General features: G+C 42.3%; 2 protein-coding genes across 6 annotated transcripts; one reads left to right on the forward strand and one right to left on the reverse strand.

Moving 5' to 3' along the window:
* The first annotated feature begins 1767 nt into the window (after positions 1-1767).
* On the forward strand, positions 1768-15240 carry LOC4330994 (uncharacterized). Of its 4 annotated transcripts, none has more exons than XM_066307312.1 (12): positions 1768-1926; positions 2251-2379; positions 2460-2546; positions 3185-3345; positions 3680-3752; positions 5156-5335; positions 8607-12325; positions 12561-12680; positions 13224-13340; positions 13666-13755; positions 14315-14422; positions 14648-15240. In XM_066307312.1, the coding sequence occupies exons 7-12, from the start codon at positions 8699-8701 to the stop codon at positions 14693-14695; spliced, it is 4110 nt and encodes a 1369-aa protein (XP_066163409.1). In that variant the 5' UTR covers positions 1768-1926; positions 2251-2379; positions 2460-2546; positions 3185-3345; positions 3680-3752; positions 5156-5335; positions 8607-8698; the 3' UTR covers positions 14696-15240. The 4 variants fall into 4 exon arrangements, with proteins under 4 accessions (XP_066163409.1, XP_066163411.1, XP_066163410.1 ...); XM_066307314.1 differs by having other exon boundaries at positions 2260-2379; positions 3267-3345; XM_066307313.1 differs by lacking the exons at positions 1768-1926; positions 2251-2379; positions 2460-2546; ... (1 more) ...; positions 3680-3752; positions 5156-5335 and adding exons at positions 7223-7462; positions 8246-8513.
* Positions 15241-15856: 616 nt separating this feature from the next.
* On the reverse strand, positions 15857-19477 carry LOC4330995 (translation initiation factor IF3-4, chloroplastic). Of its 2 annotated transcripts, none has more exons than XM_015767979.3 (10): positions 19110-19477; positions 18813-18852; positions 18626-18685; positions 18112-18173; positions 17493-17548; positions 17373-17406; positions 16972-17044; positions 16798-16890; positions 16363-16622; positions 15857-16273 (listed from the first exon to the last, which is right to left on the reverse strand). In XM_015767979.3, exons 1-9 carry the CDS (start codon positions 19385-19387, stop codon positions 16401-16403), a joined length of 918 nt encoding a protein of 305 aa, XP_015623465.1. In that variant the 5' UTR covers positions 19388-19477; the 3' UTR covers positions 15857-16273; positions 16363-16400. The 2 variants fall into 2 exon arrangements, with proteins under 2 accessions (XP_015623465.1, XP_015623464.1); XM_015767978.3 differs by having other exon boundaries at positions 16358-16622.
* Positions 19478-23127: the final 3650 nt, after the last annotated feature.

Raw genomic sequence — 23127 nt, forward strand, 5'->3', positions numbered from 1 at the left:
TGATAACATTTCTTGTAATTGAATGTTTGTTGATGACATTTTTTGGATTTTCTCTTTTATTATAGAAGATGCAATTAAAGTTCTACAACAATTACAAGTAGTACAACATATACCAATGGTGTTTAAAGATATATGCAACAATAAATGTTCTAGTTGAAGTGAAGGTCCACTTTCTTAAAAAGAAACTTCTATTAAGCAATAGAAGTTTGTTTTTGAATAAGTGTTTAAAGGTATCCCAAACATCTAATTAATTAAAGAAGTGTTTTCAATAGATGTTTGGGATACCAAATTTAATATTGGGTAGAGATATCATAGGTAACATGATAGATTTGGTTTTGCTTTTATTTGTTGTAGGATGGACTAGGTCTATTTTACAAGGCATGCAAAACGGCAATAAATTATAGGCTCATATTTAGCTGCGAGGCCTATAAAACACCTTGAGCAACGAGCCATTTTGATCCTAAGAGTAAACTGCATTCTGCATCTGATATTAAGGCTGTCTTTGGTTATTTATCATTTATTACAACTTTGTTTTTCGCAATGGCAAGGATTGGTCATTGCCTAAAATTTTGGTAAAGATTAGCAAGGCTTTTGTTTGGTCTCCTATTAAAGCATGCAATGGGCTAAGGCAAAATAGGGCAAATAATTTAACAATGCCATTTAATTGATTCCGACTCCCAAACCTGATGAGTAACTAAATTTTTTGTTTGCCAATTATGAGCATGTTAAGATTGGGTTACAAATCAAACATATCCTAAGCCTACCAATATACTTAGAAAATTTCCTATATAGCCTTAAAATTTTAACCTATCCCTTTGATGCATCTTGAGTTTTGTTCATTTTCTTATCTACATTCCAAAATTAGTTTAGACTTCCATACCATTTTCATTAGTTCACTATTACCTCTGTCCCAAAATAAGTGCAGTCGTGGAAATCCGTGTCCAACGTTTGACCATCCGTCTTATTTGAAAAATTTATGATTTTTTTTTAAAAAAAACTAGTCACACATAAAGTACTATTCATGTTTTATCATCTAATAACAATAAAAATAGTAATCATAAATTTTTTTCAAATAAGACAAATTGTTAAATGTTGGAGATGAATAGTGCAAAACTGCACTTATTTTGGGACGGAGGGAGTATTAACTGACCTAAAATTTTTAAGAGAAGTTCATTATGTCCTTTGGTACGAAGAGACATATAATTATAATTTTTTTATGGAGTGCGTTGTTGGAGTATCAAAATTTGTTGTATGGGACTATTATATTATATTTATGAGCTTGTGTATGCGAGATATTATTTATGACACAAAATAGAGGTGGCATAAAAATAATATTTATTTTTCAATTACTAAAATTTGTATATTTCGTATTTTGTACAGCAGCATAACTTTTTATATGGAGTATTTTTTTCAATAGTCATAGAGGCAGGGTGTGCGAGTGGTGCATTCATAGGGGTGAGTGTGCACGCGTTGCGAGTGCATGCGTTGTACTGTGTTTCTAAAAAAAATCATTACAAAAACTCTATATTTAACTATTTTCGAGGGACAAAAATGTAAAACGTAAAATCAGGGTCACAGGCGGAAAGCCAGTGAACTGTTCCGGGCCGGTTCAGGCCTGCACTGGGATGAGATCCGGTCTGCTTGCACGCGCAGCCCACCAAAGGCCCATCAAGATCACCAAAAGGCCCAAACATGACTCCGGACTCCGGAGTCCGTAGGCCCCAACAGGCCGCAAAAGACCAATCCCAGAAGCGGCCCACCGAAAACGTGGCGAGTGGAGAACCCAGATCGCCGCCGCGGCCGGCCACGGGCGCGAAACCGATCAGCCATGGCATCTTCCTCCGGCGAATCGCCGGGTTTTCAGGAGGCCTCGCCGCGCCGCGCATCCTCCTCGTCGGACGCGATGCCTTCTCCGACAACCACTAGGTGAGTCGCCGCTGTTTTTTCCCCTTAATCTCAGGAGGGAGTTGGGGTTTTGGTAGTGCGTGCGGGTTGCGGCGGCGGGGATCGCGAGAGGGTGGGGGGGGGGGGTCGGCGATTGATTTAGGGTTCTTAGGCTATCAGCGCTACTGCCTACTGCACCCGTCAAGTATGATTCCCGTATAACCGTATTAGTTACGCACGTGACATCATTTCAATCTAGTATGAACTACCTGTACTAGTACCCATCAAGCAAAAGAGTACCAAGAGTTAGCTTTTTCGCTGGCTATAACTAATTCATAATAGAGATTGTGGTAACTTTTATGGCAGTTCTTCCAGGCTATCTGTGGGCTTCATCAGGACTACTGTAAAATGGTCCAGCGAAATTTCGCTTTATGTCAGGTTATCAGGGCTTCTTTGAGACTGTAATTTGGTCATGAGAAATTCGCTTTATGTCAGGTTGGATGCTGCAAATTATCGACCAGGACATTCATTGTCCCTATCTGTTGCTTGTTGTCTGCTTAGCCGTGATTTTTTAGGTTGTCAATGATGATAACTGGAGTATCACTGAAGGATGATGGTAAAGATCGTTGGAGTGTCATGTACAGGCCCTTGCAGACATTTCGGTAAGGTCCTCCTGTTGCTGAAAAGAAACTGTCTGCTCATGTTATTATCTCCCTAGTACTTCGTATCTGTTGGAAACTTAGACTAGGGAAGACCTGCATACTTATAAATAAAACTAATAATTCTGCATTGGTTTGTTGGAATAGAAAAAGCTGCAGTGCTCCATTCCATTATTGCCTTTCAGCCTGTTCATAATATCCCACAACAACGATCATTAATGTTGATGATACCATAGGTGCTCAAATTGACTAACAAAGTCTTCCTTTTCTAGAAAGGGAAGAACTCCTAGAATATAAAAAAAGGGCATGTTTACCTGTATGTTGAATCAAGTTGTATTTTTCTACCACAGAATACGAGCACTCTTAAGATTCAGTTAACTATGCCCTGGTTTCAGACTGTCAGTTGAGTTCTTCAAGAAAATTCCTCAAAGTAACATCCAATAAATTTACCGAAAAAAAACAAGGTAATTGCTATCGGTCCATAACTAAGGTAGTTTTGGATTTAAGCTTCAATAGCCACCTCACATGATCTTTCGATCTCTGATGGAAAATATGAGAGCACATCAGGACATTTTGCTATCATATTTGATGTATGAAATAAAGCTTACTCTGACGTATCCATACGACTGTTCATTTACCAGTCTTGCGCGAGCATCACATCCCTTGACAATTGAAGCACTCGCGATCTCTACTTTTTGTTACTTATTTGCCCCCTTTCTGAAGAAACAAGATGGGCGAAATGGTTTACGAGATGACTAAACCTTCCTGCAACGATTACCTCTCTTCTGCAGACAGTGAGCAGGTAGGCAGGTTAATCTATTCTCTCCTGACTTTTACAGTACTTGCCATTTCCGGTCCATTTCCAAAGATATAGCCGCAGTTACATACTCTGTCTGGACACATTGAAGTCTAGCAGATATGCTTATCATCTCCTGTTATTTATGGCCCTGGATTGTACTGCATCAATTATTAGGCTAGGCTATACATCAGCACACGTTCGTGCTTTCTTTTGTAGGGTTTGCAATAGTACTACTGTTTGACATTAATTTATGTTTCTTAGTAGTATATAGCATGCAATGAAGAACAAGCTGTACAAATTGATTCATTTGACTAATTTCATATGTAAAATTTTGCAGGATTTTGACATGAAACAAATCAAGTTTCGAGGGGAATATGGAAATGTCTAAGCCATCCAGATGGGACTCATAGGTATAACGACCTTTCCCCTGTCACATTATATAACAGATTTAAATAGTGTTCTTTTCATCCACAGAACTACTGATGTGCTGCATAACTAGTCCTTCATATTTTAGTTGGTTGATAGTAGTACTAGTTATCCTCTCCATGTGTTCTAGGAGTATCTGTATATGATGATTTACCATTATAGCCTAGATTTGCTTATTAATACTGTAATTCTGTGAAACGTCAGTACAAAGTACTGCCACACTTTTGGTTAATTGGCCCTAGTTAAATGGAGTATATCCTTTTGGTTCTGCTCCCAGTTACCCAGTATGCCATAAATGTACCGTATCTCCATTTCATCTCCAGGCTAAGCAGTGCGTAAATTCAAACTAACAGAGAACCCTCATTTAAACCATGGTCTCCCTGATTCTTTATATATCATATCTGATTCTGGTGTAAAGAGCTTGATCAATTAGTGATTCTCAGTGTAGCATTTGGCAGGATTTGTTTGTCAAATCTGTGCATCCAAAGTCTTCTTTCCTAATTTACGAGCATGATCCATGATCCATCCTCCTGATGAAAGAGGCTGTCTCTAAATCTCCCGTGATTGAATGTTGATGGTAGCATGCAATTGGTGCTGGGCAAATGTGCCAGTTCTCATGCTGACTTATATTATACGTCATCACACAGCACCAGGTGATGTATGAGTCATCTGTTTCTGCCGCGTTACCTTTATATTCTGAAATGCCCTGCTGCTTTTGATATACAACCAGGTGCTCCACTTCTGGCAGCCTCCTGCTATACTCAGCTTTTATTAGACGGCAATGCGAATTGCATTCTACCTGGAATTTCATCCAATCAAAATGGACCTGCAACTGTAACTCTGCAAGGAGTCAGCTAGAGATGGGGATTCTGTAGCCTGTAGGACCTTACTAGTACTGAATTTCATACACATAATAATGAGTTTTCTACCTTATTCGGGAATAAATACATAAGATTTACGTATCTTTGCATTAAGAAGGATGAAATGTTTACAACAAGACGCAAAAGTATAATCTCATTTTGAATTTTAAACCTCTACTACCAGAAGGTACGTACCTTGTTCTTCTTCCATACATGTACTGTATATTACCTAACGAACTCACCAAGCAGACTAACCAAAAATAAATACTAGCTGACCAAATTAGAGCTATGCAGTAGATCAGTTGGTGAATGTGGAGCTATCTAAGGGCTACGGATATTGCCAAACCGTTCTTTCCAGGACGGTCACTGTATTCACCTATACAAGAGTAGTACACTACAACTCAGCAGCAGGACTTTCCTACTACACTTTCAACCTGATTTTACTTTTGAAGTTGCTTCCATTGATCTGCATCTGATTCTGCATTGGTTTCCTTGATGCGATGTGTTATTTTTCTTTTGTGATCCAGGCAGTTGTGCACCTATTTACGGACCACGAGCACCATCTGTGGGCCGGTTGCTGAGCAACTTTTCATGATTTCATCGACACACCTTGCTCTTTCTAGCTGGCCTGAGCTGAGCTGAGCTGAACTGCCCGCTTCCAATTACAACTCATTCACTCACTCACTCACTCACTGTGCGTGCTCAAGGTACGATCTATCTATCTATCTATCTCTCCCTTTCTCCCGGTTCATGGTTCAATTTCCCTTTGGCTTTTTACGTACCTAGGACAAGATTGGTGCAGGAGTTTTGAGTGTTGTTGCTTGCTTGCTTGCTGGTTACTGTGGTTAGCTACTAGCAGTACTGCAGATTAAACTCAAATGTCCTGAGAGGTTGAGATCTTAGCGTAGTCATGTAGGTTGGTTGTGACGTTGCAACAGCTTTGCAAAAGTATTTTACTTGCCATGTTCGCAAGCAAACCGTGGTTACGGATGCTAGTGCAGATTTGGCGTTTATGTTAAAACCTAAAGCTGAAGCTTTTTTCGTAGATGCATATACATGTAAAATCATGTAAGATCGCTAGGCATGGACAGCATGGTACGGTGATGTGTGACTGCACATGCAAGTTATCTGACTCATCAAACTGTCTAACGTATAGGTGGTTGGGCAGGGATGTTTTTCCATTCAATGAAATGTCTTCCTTTTCATTGATAGATTTTGATATTCTATCCAACAACAATATGTTCTTGGTGTGCGTACATTATATCCAACTACACCTAAAAAAACAATAAATTGTGGAGTATATGTAAATACGATAAATTAGGAATATCTTTACATACATCTTCCCTGTAACTGCAATGAGAAGAATGGCATGTCTACAAAATGCAAGGTGTAAAAAAAAAACAAAATGTAGATAGAGGCAAGAATGGAAAGAAAAGCTCAAAAGGTGTAGGAAGAAAGTGCCGGTCACCAGGACAGTTTTCTCCCTAACAGCACCACAACGGTACAATTTCCAGTAGGTGGGCTTGCTAGTGCTCATACCTCTCGATCGTCTTACCATGAGCACCCGTGCTGTCCCGTTTCTTATAAACGGCTTTTAATTGCTCTCATCACTAGCTAATCCCCACATCCGCTGCTTATCATAATAAATCACTAACACACACCAACTTTTTAATTCAAGTTTAATTCGAACTAAATAATGGAGTATTACTACTCCCTCCGGTTCCATATTAATTGACGTTTTGGACAAGGTTGAGGTCAAGCTTTTATAACTTTGACCATCAATAACTTTAAAAATATTTAGTTTAAAGGAACTAGAACAATATATATAGATTTATCTTTTAAAGCACTATAATAAAAGTAAACATGTATTTATTTATTATATATATTATAATAGAAAAATAAGGTCAAAGATATATCTTGTAGACCGTGTCATTGTCCAAAATGTCAATTAAAATAAAACCGGAGGGAGTACCACACACCAACTAATTAATTCAAGTTTAATTCGAACTCAATATTTTTTTATTCGCGGTGACGACAAACTCGATACTCTCTCGGTCGTCTCAATATGTAGTACTCCCTATGTTTTGGACAAGGTTGAGGTCAAAGTTTTATAACTTTGACCATCACTAACTTTAAAAATATTTAGTTTAAAGAAACTAGAACAACATATATAAATTTGTCTTTCAAAACACTATAATTAAAGTAAACGTGCATTTATTTATTGTATATATTATAATAGAAAAATAAGGTCAAAGGTATATTTTTGTAAACCGTGTCATTGTCCAAAGCGTCAATTAAAATGAAACTAGAGAAAGCACTAATCTAGAACTAGATTTAATACATCTTATGATTACAAATGTAATTAACTTAATGCACGCAGCAAAAGGGAAAAAAAAGAAAAGACAGTTTCAAAAAAAAACACTGTATTATGGTCCTCGTGATCGTCAGGTAAGCCATAAAAAGGTGAAATTTAGCTAGGTGGAAAGTGAAAGAAAAATGTACTAGTACTACAACAGCTTTGATTTACGCTCACTCTTTTTTTCTAAAAAAAAACAGTACCTTTTATATTAACCTGTCCCCTCACCTGCGTGGGCAAAGAAAAACATTAACCTGTCCCCTCACCTCACCTACGCGCCCAAAAAAAGCGTCCTCCTCGCCGTTGGCTTTCTCGGGCGAGCCGCGTCTCCCTCGTCTCCCTCCCCCCGCACGCCCGCACCCAATTTTCCTCCCCCCAATCTCTCTCTCTCTCGCTCGTCCGCTCGAATCCTCCACCGATCGGATCCCCCGCGGCTCGTCGGCGGCGATCCTCCGGCGGCGCCGCGCCCAGGCGTCAGGTCAGGATCGGATCGCTTCTTGCCTGTATCTCGCGTCGGTTTCTTTTCTTTTTATTTATCTTTTTTTTTCTTTTGCGTTTCTCCTGTCGATGGGTCGCGCGTGGAATCGTTCTAGGAGCCTTTTTTTTTTGTGTTCGATCGCTTGTCGGGCACCAAAAAAGCGTCGGATTTCTCCACGTCTTCTCTCCCCCCAATTTCTGGGTTGAATCGCCATTGGGGCACGTCGCGCCGCTGGGTGGGTTGCTGCTGCTTGCCCTTGGAATCTTCCCTTCGCTTCGCTTCCGGCCGTCGCCGAATTTTGGCCCGGGTCGTACGGCGTCGCCACCGCCTTTTCCTTTCCCCCACCTCTGCGCCATTTTTGTTTCCTTGCGTTCTAATCGTACTACAGTACTAGTAGCAGCAGCAGCAGTAGCGTACAAAATTTCCTCTATTTTTTTTAATTTTTCCTCTGCCAATCTCGCGCATTTTGCCCCCAGCAGCAACGAGGCCCCGCCATTTGCCGGCTAGCCGTTGGGATCGCTGCAACGGCCACATTTTATTTTTATTTTTTACCGCGGTTTTTTTACCCGCTCCTCCGATCCCCATTTGCATTAGTTTATCATCATCATCAGCAGCAGCAGTGTCCTTCTCCTGCTGCTGCTGCTGCTGCTGCTTAACCAAACAGTAGCAGGAGCGTACTTTAATAATGAGTAGTAGTAGTAGTGCTGCTGCTACTAATCATCGTAATTAATCCAGTGGTTAACCTTCGTCTCCGGGCACATTTAATCCTCTCTTCTGTGGTAGGAGGCAGCTTTGGCTTGGCTTGGCTTCGCCATTACTGGGCGTGGAGTTCTCGTGAGGTGGAGACCCAAGCCTCACCCGAAAGAGACGCTCCAATTCCTAGGCGTAAATATTACTGCCAGCCTCGCTGCAGCAGCAGCCCGAAAAAAGAATTCCCCAATTCCGCCTCCTCCTCCTCCTCCACTCCACATTTGTTTTTCTTTTAATTTTTTTCTTTCTGGCTCTGTCTGTCGCTTTCTCCTTCGCCAACCGACTCAATCCCTTCGATCTGGTTCGTGCTCTGCGGCGACTCTGAGCTCGGGGATTTGATTTGTGTTTTTTTGTTGGATGATTTGTGGGCTGACGATTTTGTTTGCATTGGCAGATTGGGGGTGTTCTTGGGCGGGGGGTGTGGATTGGTGGTGGAGCTGTCAATGCGGGTGGATTTGAGACCGGGTGGATTGGTGGCAGCTGCGGATGGACGCCTGTGGAATTCGGGCGCCAGGGGATGTGCTGCTGCGGAAATCTGAGCTCTCGTCGGCGGCAGCGGCGGCCAAGAATTACGGCAATGGCCACGACGACGCCGCGGTGAGGCGCAAGGCGGCGGCGGGGTCGCCGGCGACGCCGAGGAGGCACCCGTCGCCGAATGCCGGTCGGTCGTCGGCGGCGGCGGCGGAGGCCGCGGGGTCGCAGGCGAGGAGGTCCCAGTCCACCGAGCGGAGGCCGGCGACCCCGTCGAGGCTGTCACCTGGCGGCTCCAGGGCGGCCGCCCCGTCGTCCAGGATCTCCGCCCCAACCTCGCCGTCGTCCGCGCCTTCCAGCCCGTCGTCGTCGTCCTCCAGCTCGTCCACGCCCGTGCGCGACGCCGTCGCCGCCGAGTCGCAGAGCGCTCCGAGGAGGCTGGCCGGCGGCCGGGCTCCTCCTGATGGGCTGTGGCCGTCAATGCGGAGCCTGTCTTCCTCCTTGCAGCTCGAGGCGAAGGGGAAACGCAGCAATGGCGGCTCTGCGGATCAGGCCAAGGCGAGGGATGCGGGTGACAGGAAGAGGAGCCCGTCGAGGGGGAGGAGCGCCGCTGAGCAGCAGCCGGAGAATCCGCACGCCAAGGTGATTGACCACCATCGCTGGCCTGCTATGATGGGGGGCAGGGTGTCCGTGAGCGCAATGTCGAGGAGCGTGGATCTCACTGACAAGATTTCCAGGCCAGCACTATCATCGATTCCATCTCGCGGCGTCTCACCGAAGAAAGCAACGATGGCATCTACTACAAATGCATTGGCAAGAAGTATTGATCTTGCTGACAAGATTGATCGCCTGGTCTCTTTGTCGGTTTCATCACCAAGAACACCAACTGCTTCAAATGGCGCAGCTGATGAATCGAAAAGCATGAGTGTTAGTAAAGGTACCAAACCTGCAGCCGTGGCAATTCCATCACGAGTTTCTGCAATAATAACAGCTACATCAGGTGGTATAAGGGCCCTGTCTAAGAGTATGGATCTTACTGAAAAAGATATCGGTACCCTCTCCTCGGCAGCATCATCTCCTGGGATTTCACCAAGTGTGTCAGTATCAAGTATGTCTAATGCTACATCACAAACTACAGCAAAGTCAACACGAGGACTTTCACCTAGAAGAACATCAACATCTATTGGCAGTGGTGCTTTATCAAGAAACATCGATTTGCCAGAAAATGATAAGAGACCGGCCTCCTCATCAGCTTCACTGAGGGGAAATTCGCCAAGAAGGCGACTTGCCTCTGACAGTGTTAATGCTGTTGTGAAAAACATAGATTTTGCTGAGAAGGATAGCAGAGCAGCCATTTCATCGACTTCATCTCGAGGGTTTTCCCCAAGAAGACGACTTGCCTCTGATGGCCTTGATGCAATATCAAGAAGCACAGATTTTTCTGACAAAGATAGCAGACCATCCACATCCTCATCATCTGCACAACGTGGGATTTCTCCACTAAGAAGGCTTACCATATCAAAGGGCACGGACTTTACTGATAAATCTTACAGGCCATCGACCTCTTCAGCTGCATCACGAGGTGTTTCACCAAGGACTCGATTAGCATCTGACAGTGCTGGTAATATATTAAAGAGCATGGATTTGGCTGATAGAGACAATAAACCATCAACCTCGTCTGCCTCATTACGTGGTATGTCACCAAGAAGGCGGCTTGCATCTGATGGCATTTCAAAAAACATCACCTTCACTGAAAAGGACGACAGAACTATGCCCTCTTCAGTTGCATCTCAAGAGATCTCAACAATAAGACGTCTTCCATCTGACGGTGCTGACAGTATATCAAAGAATATAGACCTTCCTGAAAAAGTTACCCGACCTGCTACCTCCTCTGCTGCGTCACGGGGCCTTTCACCAAGAAGACGACTTGCCTCTGATGGTGTCAATGCTATATCAAAGAGCATCGATCTTGCTGACAAAGATACCGGACCTGCCAGGTCAACAGCTGCATTGCGAGGGGTTTCTCCACGTAGACAACTCGCCTCTGATCGTGTAGATTCTATATCAAAGAACACAGATTTTACTGAAAAAGATAAAGACACCAGACCTTCCACGTCGTCAGGAGCATCACGGGGGATTTCACCAAGACGACGACTTGCCTCTGATGGTGTAGATGATCTATCAAAAGGCATAAATTTTAGCCAAAAAAGTATCAGACCTTCCACCTCTTCAATGGCATCACGAGGGACTTCACCAAGAAGACGGCTTGCCTCGGACGGTGTTAATGCTTTACTGAAGAGCACAGATTTTACTGATAAGGACCACAGACCATCTACCTCATCAGCTGCACTACGGGGGATGTCACCCAGAAACAGGGTTACCTCCAAGTCCATCGATGCCAAAAGCCTGGATTTTTCAGACAAAGATAGCAGACCATTCACCCCATCAGGTGCATCGCAGGGAACTCTACAGGAAGTTGCCCTTGCTTCCGATGGCATTAATGCTCTGTCAGAAGCTGTGGATACTGCTGTCATAGGTAGTTTACAGTCCACGTCATCAGTTGAATCTGGTGAGACTTCAGATGCTAGACTTAATAATGGCTCCGGTACTGTTGTAAACAGGATCGATTTTGCTCAGGAAGTTAATATAGCAACCCCAGATGGTTGTAATGGTCATATTTCAGAAAGCATGGATTCTCATGACATAGGCACGTCTGCACCCTCAATGTCAATTACGTCACAAGAGCAATCACCAAGCAGAACTGTTTCTAATGGCCCTAAGACTCTCTCAGAGGATATCAATGCCACTAAAAAAAATAACAGAGCAATGACAGTGAAGATTCCATCTCGAGGTGCTAGTCCAAGAAGGCGACTTGCATCTGAAGGCTTTGGTACTATATACAAAAGCATGGATTTTTCTGAGAAAGATAGGACATCCATAAACATGGCAACACCATCACGTGGAATGTCACCTAGAAGAACAGCAAGATCTGGTATTGTTGATATGTCAAAGAGTATGGATTTTTCTGAGAAATGCAATGGACCAATTTCCTCAATAGCTCCATCACATGTGGTTTCTGCAAGAAGAATACTGGGACCAGATGGTGCTAATGCCATGTCAAGAAGCATGGATCTGACTGATAAAATCAGACAACCAATCTCTTCAACTGTCCGGAAAATGTCTCTTGCTGATAGCAGAGCAAAAGCCCCTGACCTTTTGTCAGGTGACATCGAGAGTCCAGGTTCTGCCAATGGAAATGAAAGCCAAGAGGAGAATGCTGGTTCAAGCCTAGATGCACCTTCAAATGATTCAGAAAAATCTGCACCTCCGAAACGATTGGCCAGAACATTATCTTCACCATCACCAACAAAGGCTTCATCAATATCATCTTTTACCCCTAGGAGGATGCCGAGCCCATCGAGGAATAGACCTTCAACACCTGTCTCACCATGTAGTTCTACCAGATCTGATTCTGCCTCTTCGATTCTTAGCTACATGGGCGATGTAACAAGAGGAAAGAGAAGCCCAAGTCACATGGAAGACGCCCATCAACTGCGCCTCCTATATAACAGGAGCTTGCAATGGCGCTTTACAAATGCTTACGTAGATGAAATGCAATCAGTTCAGAAGATGAGTGCTGAGGTAGATTTTGTTGCATCACATCTTGCCATTTCACTTGTGGTAGTATCAAAATTCATTTACCAGTAATCATATATTTTTATTTTGCCATGCCGTGCTAGTAGGTCAGAGAAAGCACCGTACTATTGCTTTGCCTAAATCTAAGCTCCCTTTTGTTCTGTGCTATTCTCATTTTTAAATGTGTTGAAGCGAATATAAGTCGAGTGTGATTCTTACTTGATTTATTCATTCGAACCAGACTATGCTCTACAGCGTATGGGATGCTAACTCCAGCCTGTGCGATTCTATGGTTATGAAAAGGAGTTATGTTCAAAGGCTGCGACAGGAGGTCAAGCTAGGAGTTGTGTTGAAAGAGCAAGTAAGATTTGTTGAGATCTATGATATATGTTATTCCATTATCATATTGGCAGAATCAGATATCTTTTATTTTGCTGATCATTGGAGGGCAGTTATTTTATTTCGTTACTTAGTCTAATACACGCAGTCTGATTTTTAAAGGGTCATAGAATATCTTACAAAGTGGCATTCTGTTTAAAACACCAGTTAACTTCTCGCATCCAAAGAAATGTGTTCTAGCTAAATGTAGCAGCAGATCAAGTAATCCTGTCCTGACAAAATTATATCAAAAGACCAATCCTGAACTTTTTTTCTGATCATGCTTGGTTGGTTGAGATGTGGAAATATAATGATTATGCAGACAAATGGGACATTATATATATCCCCATTCCAAACCATGTCAATTCCTGTACTAGTTTTTTTGTTGAGCAAACCCCAAAGTTTGAATACGGGAGATGCAATAGTGCCCACTATTCTTTCACACAAGCTAAAACTAATAATATTTAATGTTGCATGCCTCCTTAATTTTGACCTCACTATTCTATGTTATGTTACCATGATGCAGATGGACTACCTTACTCACTGGGCAGCATTGGAAACAGAACATTCTACTTCTTTATCTAGTGCAATTGAAGCTCTTAGAGCAAGCACACTACGGCTTCCAGTTACAGGAGGAGCAAAGGTATCATGATACCCTATTAACATTAGTAAACTTAACACCTACTACCTCCGTTTCAGGTTATAAGACTTTCTAGCATTGCCCACATTCATATAGATGTTAATGAATCTAGGCACACATATATGTCTAGATTCATTAACATATATATGAATGTGGGCAATGCTAGAAAGCCTTATAATATGAAACGGAGGAAGTAAATATCATGATTCCTGTGGTCTTATGGGGAAATATAACTTAGATTCATGCTAAACAAGTCTTCTTTTCTATGTTTATTTTTGCTGTTTTGTCTGTGAAATATGAAGTGATGCTTATGATGTACCTTTTGCAGGCTGACGTTTTTACCGTTAAGAATGCTGTCAGTTCAGCAGTTGACATTATGCAAGCAATGGGCTCATCCGTCTGCTACTTGTTATCAAAGGTAGAACTAAAAGACCCACATTTGGTGAAATTGGTGTGTTTTAGCATATGCAAAATGAGTTGTTTGTTTTGTTTTGATGATGGCTCCCCAGTGACCACTATAACTTTATGACCGCATAGGCACATAGGCTAATAAAATGATAGTACTGTTCTTTTTGTAAATATCCTAGGTAAAGTGGCATTGCTTGATCAGGTAGCCATTCCATCATACGTTGCAAATTTGCGATAGACGCTGTGGAAGTTATGATGATTTGAGTTTTGATAGCGTAGTTTGTGGTGTAACGAGGCCTCATGATAATACCTGTAAGAGGGTAGATGACATTATGATAGTCTTTTAGCTAATCCAGTCCAGATCTGATAAATCACAGTAAACTATGGAGTAAATTGTACTATGCTGAATTGCCACAAATTATCGACCTCATTCTGGTTACAGTCTTTGCTATGTAATTTAATTTATTAGTGTCAGTGCCATGTGTTAATTAATCATTTCCAATAAAACAGTACTCTCTGGTTATGTTCTGGACTTCTAGTCTATCTAATCATTGGCTTATGTTCTGCAGTTACAGGCCACACACTCTCTGGTTACAGAACTTTCAGCCGTTGCTGCCAATGAAAGCTCCATGCTCAATGAGTATAGAGAACTCTTAGGTACCGCGGCAGCCCTACAGGTACGCCTTGGTTTTCTTGTCCATATCATTATCTTTCTCTGTTTCTGCAAGGTCTTAAGGATTTCTAGAAATCTAGGACAAAAAATGGACTTGTTCCTAATGTAACAAATAGATGCATATTCATATAGAATTATAGGCTGCTTCAAGTTGTGGATGTACCTGATACCAAAAGAAGGATGTTTTTTCTGTTCAGTTTAACTTAAACCCTACCTTTTCTCTGAACAGGTCCTAGAGTCCAGCCTAAGGACACAACTCATACAAGAAACTGAGTGAACAGCTTAATGCATGTATGTCTAACTAAGAAGAATAGAATGTAGAGGTAACACCATTCATTAGTTTCAGTAGCTGACTGTGTATCTTCATGCTCTCTCGCCCCACTTCCTATTCCTTTTTTTCCCTTTTCTAGTTAGGTGTTTTCCCATTTCTTCTTTTGTACTTCCTGCATGCCCCTTTTCTGTCTCTACAATTTACATGGAAGAGAAGTGCATCAACACGAAATCATGGATCAATCCATGGTGACGAGCCTGTCAATGTTTTATTTATAGCGGCCTACAAACTGAGGACGCCAACGTCCTGAAACTGAAAACTTGTTGTAAAGATTAGCTCTTCTCTTCCCCATCTTACCCACATTGCCATAGGCATTGTAGGATTATAGTCTTGTAGCATTTTGTTTATCACAGGCTGAGATCCAAGCTTGGGCAACCAGGAGTTCTAACATAACATTGTAGAATAGATCATAGTTCCCCGATTCTGACTTCATGACCAACATGTGTAACTAACTAATTTTTTTTATGAGAACATATAATCTTTTCTTGGTATCAGTGCTTCAGTTTCATGATTTTTCTTTCTTTTTGGTTGCTTCCAACAGTTGGTGTGGAATTGCATCAGTAATTTGACTGTTTGGTTATGCTGTCTTAGCTTCTGTTGGTGCACATGGAGGCACATTAGCATCCTGCCTATGGTTTTCCACCTTCTGCATGCATCAATACGTCCTTGCTGCATTAGTAGTATAATTGATGTTGATTGCTGAACATAATTCGGTCCCCAAAAGAATTCACTAGGTCATTCTGCTGCATTGCTTAGGTTGATGGCTAGTTAACTCCTTTTATTTCTTTTTTATTTAATTAATCTTTTGACCGTTTGGAGGTGGGGCGCACGATGATAGCGAGACATTGGCCTCTTTTAGTCTTTGGCTGCATTATTATAATCATTTATAACGATGATGCTGTCATGGAGATGAGTAGCTCCTTTTATTATTTTAAAATATTTGGTCCGTGGTGGCTATCATGCTACCAGCCTGAACGAACTATTCGTGGTACGGTACTGCTCTACAAAATGTCCAGTTGAAACTTTAAAAGTAGCAAAATAAGATTCTTGATTCGAGATAATCAGTTCAAACCAGAATGATATTGGTACTTCTCATGCAAAAAAGAAGACAAAAAATCGCACAGCCTCTTATCAGGCTCTTGTTGCAGGCAAAGGTCAAAATCCGAAGTAAGCATTTGACAGTAGATACATACAATTACTCTTCTCTACAGCATTACTGGGAAGGGAACAAGGCAAAGCACAAACAAAATCGTGTGATCAAATATCAACTACACTGCTATGGGTGATACAGCTACAAGCAAACCTTCGTATCATCGATTCATGCTTCTAGTCTCACGATTCACAGCCAGCTTGGTCTGTGCAATTCAAGAGGATTCACAGCTCCGGAAGTATCATTCTGCAATGCTGAAATGACAAAGTTTCAGCTTCTTGACGATATTGATCCTTGTTCTGTGTGACCGTCTGGGCAAAACTCTACATGCGTGGAGTTAAATACAGCAGCAGCAGCCTTGCATTTAACAGTACCTACATGTCACCAGAACAGTAAATAAGTTCCTGATGAGAATATTAGGACTGTTTTAATATAGACCAAAAAAATGGGCAGTATACCTTACGAAATCTGAGAAGACATCCCCAAGACTTTATGGTTCAATCAAACATTTGCTGAGACTTCTGTCTCAGTCTCCTTGCTTTCCTCCGGTTGTGCTGGCACAGGTTCACTCTCCTCTGGTTGGTCATCTGATTGGTCACTGTCTTCTATCGCAGTATCCTTTTTGTTCAGCTCATCCTGCTCTTTTTGTATAGCTATCTTATTGGGAACAAGAACAAGATATATATTCCTTTCCTGAAAATTTTTACTTTCTTCTGTTGCCATCTGAAATATGGCAAAAACAAAACGTTATGTCTAGTTGAATCAGAACAGGATAACAACAAGCACTTTGGCTAAAAGTGTAAACAAAGGCCATTTGAGATGAACGAGCTCATTGCAAGCAACAAAAGACAGATTTTTGTTCTTATTCCATGAAGGAAAAACAAGTAAATCTAATTACCTCACCGACATCATTCTGGAACCGCCTAAGAAGTTCGATAGCTTGTTTTTTATACAAATTTTCCCTGCCTTTTAAGTTTACCATTATCTTGACCTGAAAGAGTAGTCTCAAGTGATAAGTTACACAGTTATACTTCTCAAAAAATAGGAAGCAAAATGAAGATAATCTTATCACCTTGTCGCCAGCTTTCAGAAACTTCCTTGCAGCTTTAAGTCTCACACTGTAATCATGAATGTCAATGTTGTACCTGATAAAAAATATATTGAGAGAAGCCCAACATCACCACCTCAATGCATAAAAACACACACCAGTTAATATGCAGTAGTCTAAAGAAGCAATGACGCGAAAAGATCATTGTTAATGCCAACAGAATTTGTATCGCTCTATTATGTGAAATAGCTCATGTGAGCTGTAGAAAACTCCATTCATTATTCAAGCACTTCTGGAGTGTGCACTTTAATTCACTCATTTTCTCCAAAGAGCATACAGGAATAAAGAAGTCAAGGCACATAGATAGGAGCAAACATAGCAATTATTAGTTGATATAACTTGCTAAAAGAAATGGTGATCCATACCCCATTTTCAGCTCTTTCAAGCCCATGCGTTTTGCTGCAGAGAGTAAACATCAAAAGTCATATGACCTTTACGTATTAGCAACAATGCCTGTAGATAAAACCTCAGGTTAGAAAGTTTACCAACAGATCTTTTCTGCTGAGTTCTTTTCTTCTTCTGTTGTTCGTACTTGTGCTTTCTGTACAACATAATAAAAGCGCATTCAAATGATTGTTCTAGATGAAAGAAATCTGAATGAGCATAGCAAAGGACCATGCATGCCAGTGACCTGGAGTAAAAGGGATAAGATTGCTAGCACAAAAATTAATTCACTACAACGCATACTAGTTATCTACCAATACAATGGACAGTAACATGATGGGGACCAAGCCTATTAGTTTATTATTGGTACATGGCCAGGTTCCATGGTAAATATGTGAAAATGATGGGAGGCAGGATTCCAACAGAGAGCAGGGTAGGAGTCACAGGGCAGCGATGCATTACCACAGAATAATTACTAAGTTAATAATCAATTTTCTTACGGCTTGCACCTTTGACACCATCAGGAGCAAACTTGCTGAGACTAGATTATTTTTGGTTTGTTTCTCGCACAACATATTATGTTGTTTAGAACTTAAAACACAAGATATCTAAAGTGAATTTTAACATGGCCTAGTTCCACATTGACAAATAGGGTGGTATGAAGTAAACAGATTGTCTGTCCCAAAAGACAGGTTGGTATTGGTGTTAATTGCAACATACTTGTAATCTTTCTCTTGGAATAGTCGGAGCACCGGAGGATCTCCATCGAGTGATAATATTGCCTGAAATGTTACAAAAATCAGCAATACTCATTGGAAAAGAGTTATTCAAAACAAATGCCACCTAACTGAGTAAGATTTATCTTGTTAAGCATACAGGTAGCTTGTGAAGTTGCCACGCAGAAAACTCATATAGCAAGCGATGGAAACGCCGTTATTCAGTAGCAGGTAACCACTACTAATGTGGCATTAGAAGCATAATTTGGTAGTCTCTTATTTAAGATATTAGGCATTTTTAACCAAATGTGACAAAACTAGCAAGTCTTTATACTCAGTAGCACACTACCAAATTATGCATTTTTTTCTATTGAAAAGTGAATATTTTTAGAGTAATTCATTAATAATGCTATACACCCACTTGATCACATAAAAACGTTCTGCTGTGATGCATACAATATTTTGGAAATGCATGTTATTGCAGTGAAGACTATAAACATATCAGACAATGAGCATACCAGTATAAGATCATTTTCATCTGCAATCTGCACTGCTTCGCTTACAGATACCACACCAACCTGCCCGAGGAACAATGAAGGGAGTGACGAAGAAATAAACATACAAGGCCAAAAAAAAGGACTTGATTGAGATCGATCTACAAGGTATGCCAAAGTACATAATTGGATATCTGGATATGTTTCGTACCATTCTTTTCTCCTCATCCAATAGCCTAACCGTTGAAGCCCTGACAAAGCAAAGTAGCTTAGAACGCTTTTACGGTGAGATGAAATGAACACAGCATGTCACTAGGCACATCAAGCTCTTTTGCGTTTAATCCCAAAATTCCCAATCCAATGGAATGCCCATTCTATGCAATTGCTTGGGAACAGCATGTATACGCAATTTGGCATACAAATTCTCGAATTCCACACATCAAATGCCGAAAAAGAAAAGCATAAATCCCAGAACCCAGAAGCGAGGGAGGAAGGCGAATGCCCGTACTCGATTCGCTCGATGTCGAGGGCGGGGTCGTAGTCGGGGTCGGGGCCACGGTCCCTCCTCCCCCACCCGCCGCCGCCGCCGAACCCTTCCTCCTCCTCCTCGTCGCTCTCGTACGACGACGACGAGGAGGCGTTGTACCGCGCCACCACCACGAGCCGCGGCCGCCTGGCCATGAACCGCGCCGACGACGAGGAGCAGGCCATGGCGTGGCCGCCGGCGGCGAGCCTACGAGGGACGACGCGGGGCACGCCCGGCGCGAAGGCGAGGCCGACGACCATGGCCGGCGACGGCGGCGGCGGCGGCGGCGGCGGTGGCGGAGTGGGTGGCCGCCTTATCTGCTCCGTGTCTCCGGTGGAGGTTTTTGCCGCGAGAAGTGGAAACGAGTGGAGGTCGCAGCCTCACCTCAGGTTTGGGCGACGCCACGGGGGAGATGGGGCCCATCTCCGGTTTTTAGTTGGGCCACGGGCCCACAAGCCCAAACAGGTCCAATGTTTCGCTGGCTGGATTGGCCCGAGGAGTTGTAATATGAGCCGTCACATTTCAGGTACGTACGCTGCTGGGCTAAAGGCCCAATGTGAATATAAATAAGTTTATTTTTGGTCCCTTAATTTGCCGCCGAGTCTGAAATTCAACCGAAATACCATATATAACATGTCCTTCAATTCCTAAAACCGATGTGAAATTATCCTAAGGCGGTTTGAATGGCGGTTTCAGCTGACGTGGTGTCTACATGGCTGGTTTGATATGGTCGTCGCGTTTCAGGTAAGTGAAGAATTGTGAGATGTAAATAGGCCCAACAACATACAAACCAGGTCTATTAATTTGAAGTTACTATTGGAGTTGTTTAGGTTTGTACTGGTTCAATGTTGTCATGTTGATGTAGAGTTCATTGTTGGAACTTACTATGTTACACCGGGAGATCCAAGTGATCGAGTTTAGTCTCCCAACGTTAAATACTACAGAGAGAGTGGTACTTAATTATCGTCTGATAATTTAGTGGTATTTGCCACATTGGCAGTGACACGAACCAACCAGATCTCTCTCTCTCTCTGCACTGTGAATGTGTGATGATGACTACATCTATCTATCTATCTATCTATCTATTCAGCAAGTTGGTCCCAAATAGTGGCGGATCTTAAAAAATGATTCCCTAGTGTCATAACGTGTCTATCGGTATCATAGCATGCTAATTATAATTAAACTATAGTGTTATAATATATAAATAAGCAGTTTAATCATAGATTTTATTGAAAATCGTCGGTGTCATCTGACACCGATGCTAACACTGTAGATCCGCCCCTCCCAATAATGCAGAAATGAAACAACGTGCAAACAGGTTTGAGAACTTTGAACGTGCGCGGTATCAGCAGCTGCCGGGACCAATCGCAGCGGGCGGGCCATCATTGCTGGCGAGCCTAGCTATAGCCAAGCCGCGCGTGCGTACGCGCACTGCTGCTCTCTCCATCCCGGCCATCGTACCTACATGTTTCACGAACAATTCCATACCATATGCACATCCACATCACACGTCAGGATCATGCATGCCCACATGTACCCAGCTTGCAAATAATGCAAGCCCCCCTGCAACGTACTTACGATGCAACCAGCTGTGTGACCGTGCCATGCATTAAAAAAAAAGAAGAAGAGATTTGGAGGGAGAAATGTCCCTCCAAACATTTTTTGAAAAGAAATTATAAGGGATTGGACATCGAACTTTGAGATCTCATGCTACTGAGCATCTCTGACCGTGTCATGCATGGCTCAAGTGTGATATGCGCCACGTAAACTCTCCCTGCTTCACAAGTCTTTTGCTCGTCTCAATTTTTAGAGTTAGATTAGATTTGTATAGTTTAGATATCTATTGTATACAAATCTAATCTAACTCTAATATCAATCAAGCAATCGCCATACATGTCAATGCCACCAGGAGCTATGTATGCATAAGTTGCCGATCGACTTGCACTATGGAGATCATTCTTTGACGCCTCTGATATATGCCTTTTCTTATAAAAAAAAACATAGTACAAAGACAAACACTCACAAATCAAACTAGTTGACCTATATACTCACAAATGCCGTTCTAATCAACAATAACCAGCCTCATTGGTCATTCCAGTTGTGATGTGTTGTGACAGTTCACCGGTTGATCGATCAATCGATCGATCGGTTTAATTGCCAGGTTGCAATCGCAGGGGGAAAAGCCTATTTTTCAGGGCCTGGCACAGCATGCGTCCATGTGGATTTGTCCCTCTGTTCTGTGCCGATCGAGTGAGATGAATGCGAGCTAGGATGCATGTGTTTGTGGGCACACGGCGTCCTGTGCTGTGCATCCGTCCATCTCAAAAATGGGTTGCAACTTCCAGGCTTTCTACGGCAATTACACCAAGCCTACTTACTTTCAGACTAGCCTTCTTCATTTCTCTGAAGAAGCTAAATATATGTGATCTCAAGAGCTAGCCTCCATGGAGATAGCGCTGGTATTGATTGCTAGTAAAAAGCCCGATCCTAGATATCCTTTCTTCTTGTTATGATGCTACTATGTTATCATGGAACTAGAGACCTCAGGAGTGATGCAGGTTTTGCAGCTTGGGTGTTCTTCAGATGTGTCATGTGTTTGTTTGATCACACTCGATTGCAAAAATCACTTTCAAGCTTTCAGCTTCAGATCAAAGTAGAACAGTCTCTAGTGGCTAGTGCTGTTTACTCTACAGAATTGTACACTGTTTCAGTGTTTTCACTGCTACATGGGCCCCATCAACCAGCACAAATCTCCCGGGGCCCCTTGTTAGTGATAAGATCAACAAGCAGATGGTTCTCTCTGTGCACACAATGCATGCACAGATATTGAATTTGATGGTCCATGCATGCATATGTCGGTGAGAAGTGAACTACTACTGAAATTCTTGCATTGATTTTTTTCAGAAGAAAACAGAGCAATGAATTGGCATTGAATTCCCGTGCCAAACATTGCCATATCGACGGATCAAATCTGCAATTCTAGTACTATACTCCTACACTACTCCTACTACTAGAAATGGAAGCCTCTTCATCACTGACCTTGGCCCTGTACAAGCAAAAAGCCTCAAAGCTTCAGCTATCCAAAAAGTTCAGAGATAACCTACCTGCAGGTCCCTACTCCTTTCCTCAACTCATCACAGGTCGCCTTCACTTCACTAGTCAGTAGTAGTACTCGATCGCCATCAATTCCATGCAACAGCTCGCATTGGAGTGCTAGCTACTTCGAAGCATTCGACACCTAATATCGCCTTAGCACAAAGCTTCTCATTTTATGTACTAGCTAGGGTTCTACTATACCTGAGATGCTGGCTTGCTTGTCTTAATTTGTGTATGAGCCTACTGGAAGTGCTAATCCAACTTGAGCTTTGTACTAATGTACTACTCTTTGGTAGCTTAGCTTGGCACTAAGCAAATTGCACAATGCGTCCAAGAACGCAGGTATCCAAGAACGAATCAGCCAAATGGTCAAGACAACAAGGCCATGGAGAAAAATTAATGTCACTGTTTTGCTGTTCTTTCTCTCTCTGAATTCTACAGAAAAACAGTGAGGCAGTAGGCACACATACATACTACAGTGCAATGGCATTGTTCATCAGGGAACAGAACAAACATAGGCAATTCTTGGCACAGTGTGAGTGACTGAGCAAGCAGGATCTACCTAGGGGTGGTGGTCAGTTAACTACAGCCGTGTAGTACAGTTCAATGTAAATAAAAGTGTGCAGTGTGGCGTCTTGGTTCTTGGAAGGGGAGACCCTCTCTTTCTAGGCGCCCTTAATCAATCAAACACAATACTCCTACCAGTACACCATCTGACAAAGCTCAGCTCTAATCAGAGCAGTAGGTGAGTGAGTAGTTCCATGCAAGAAACTGTTAGTCCGTTAATGACAGTGCAAATGCATGCATAGATCCAATTATCAAGCTTTTCTCAGGAGGAATCATCACCACATTAGTACTCTGCTGTAAGAGACAAGACGGGCGGCAGAAGCAGCATCATTCTTAT

Source organism: Oryza sativa, chromosome 2, assembly GCF_034140825.1.
Source record: "Oryza sativa Japonica Group chromosome 2, ASM3414082v1".
NCBI classification, from domain to species: Eukaryota; Viridiplantae; Streptophyta; class Magnoliopsida; order Poales; family Poaceae; genus Oryza; species Oryza sativa.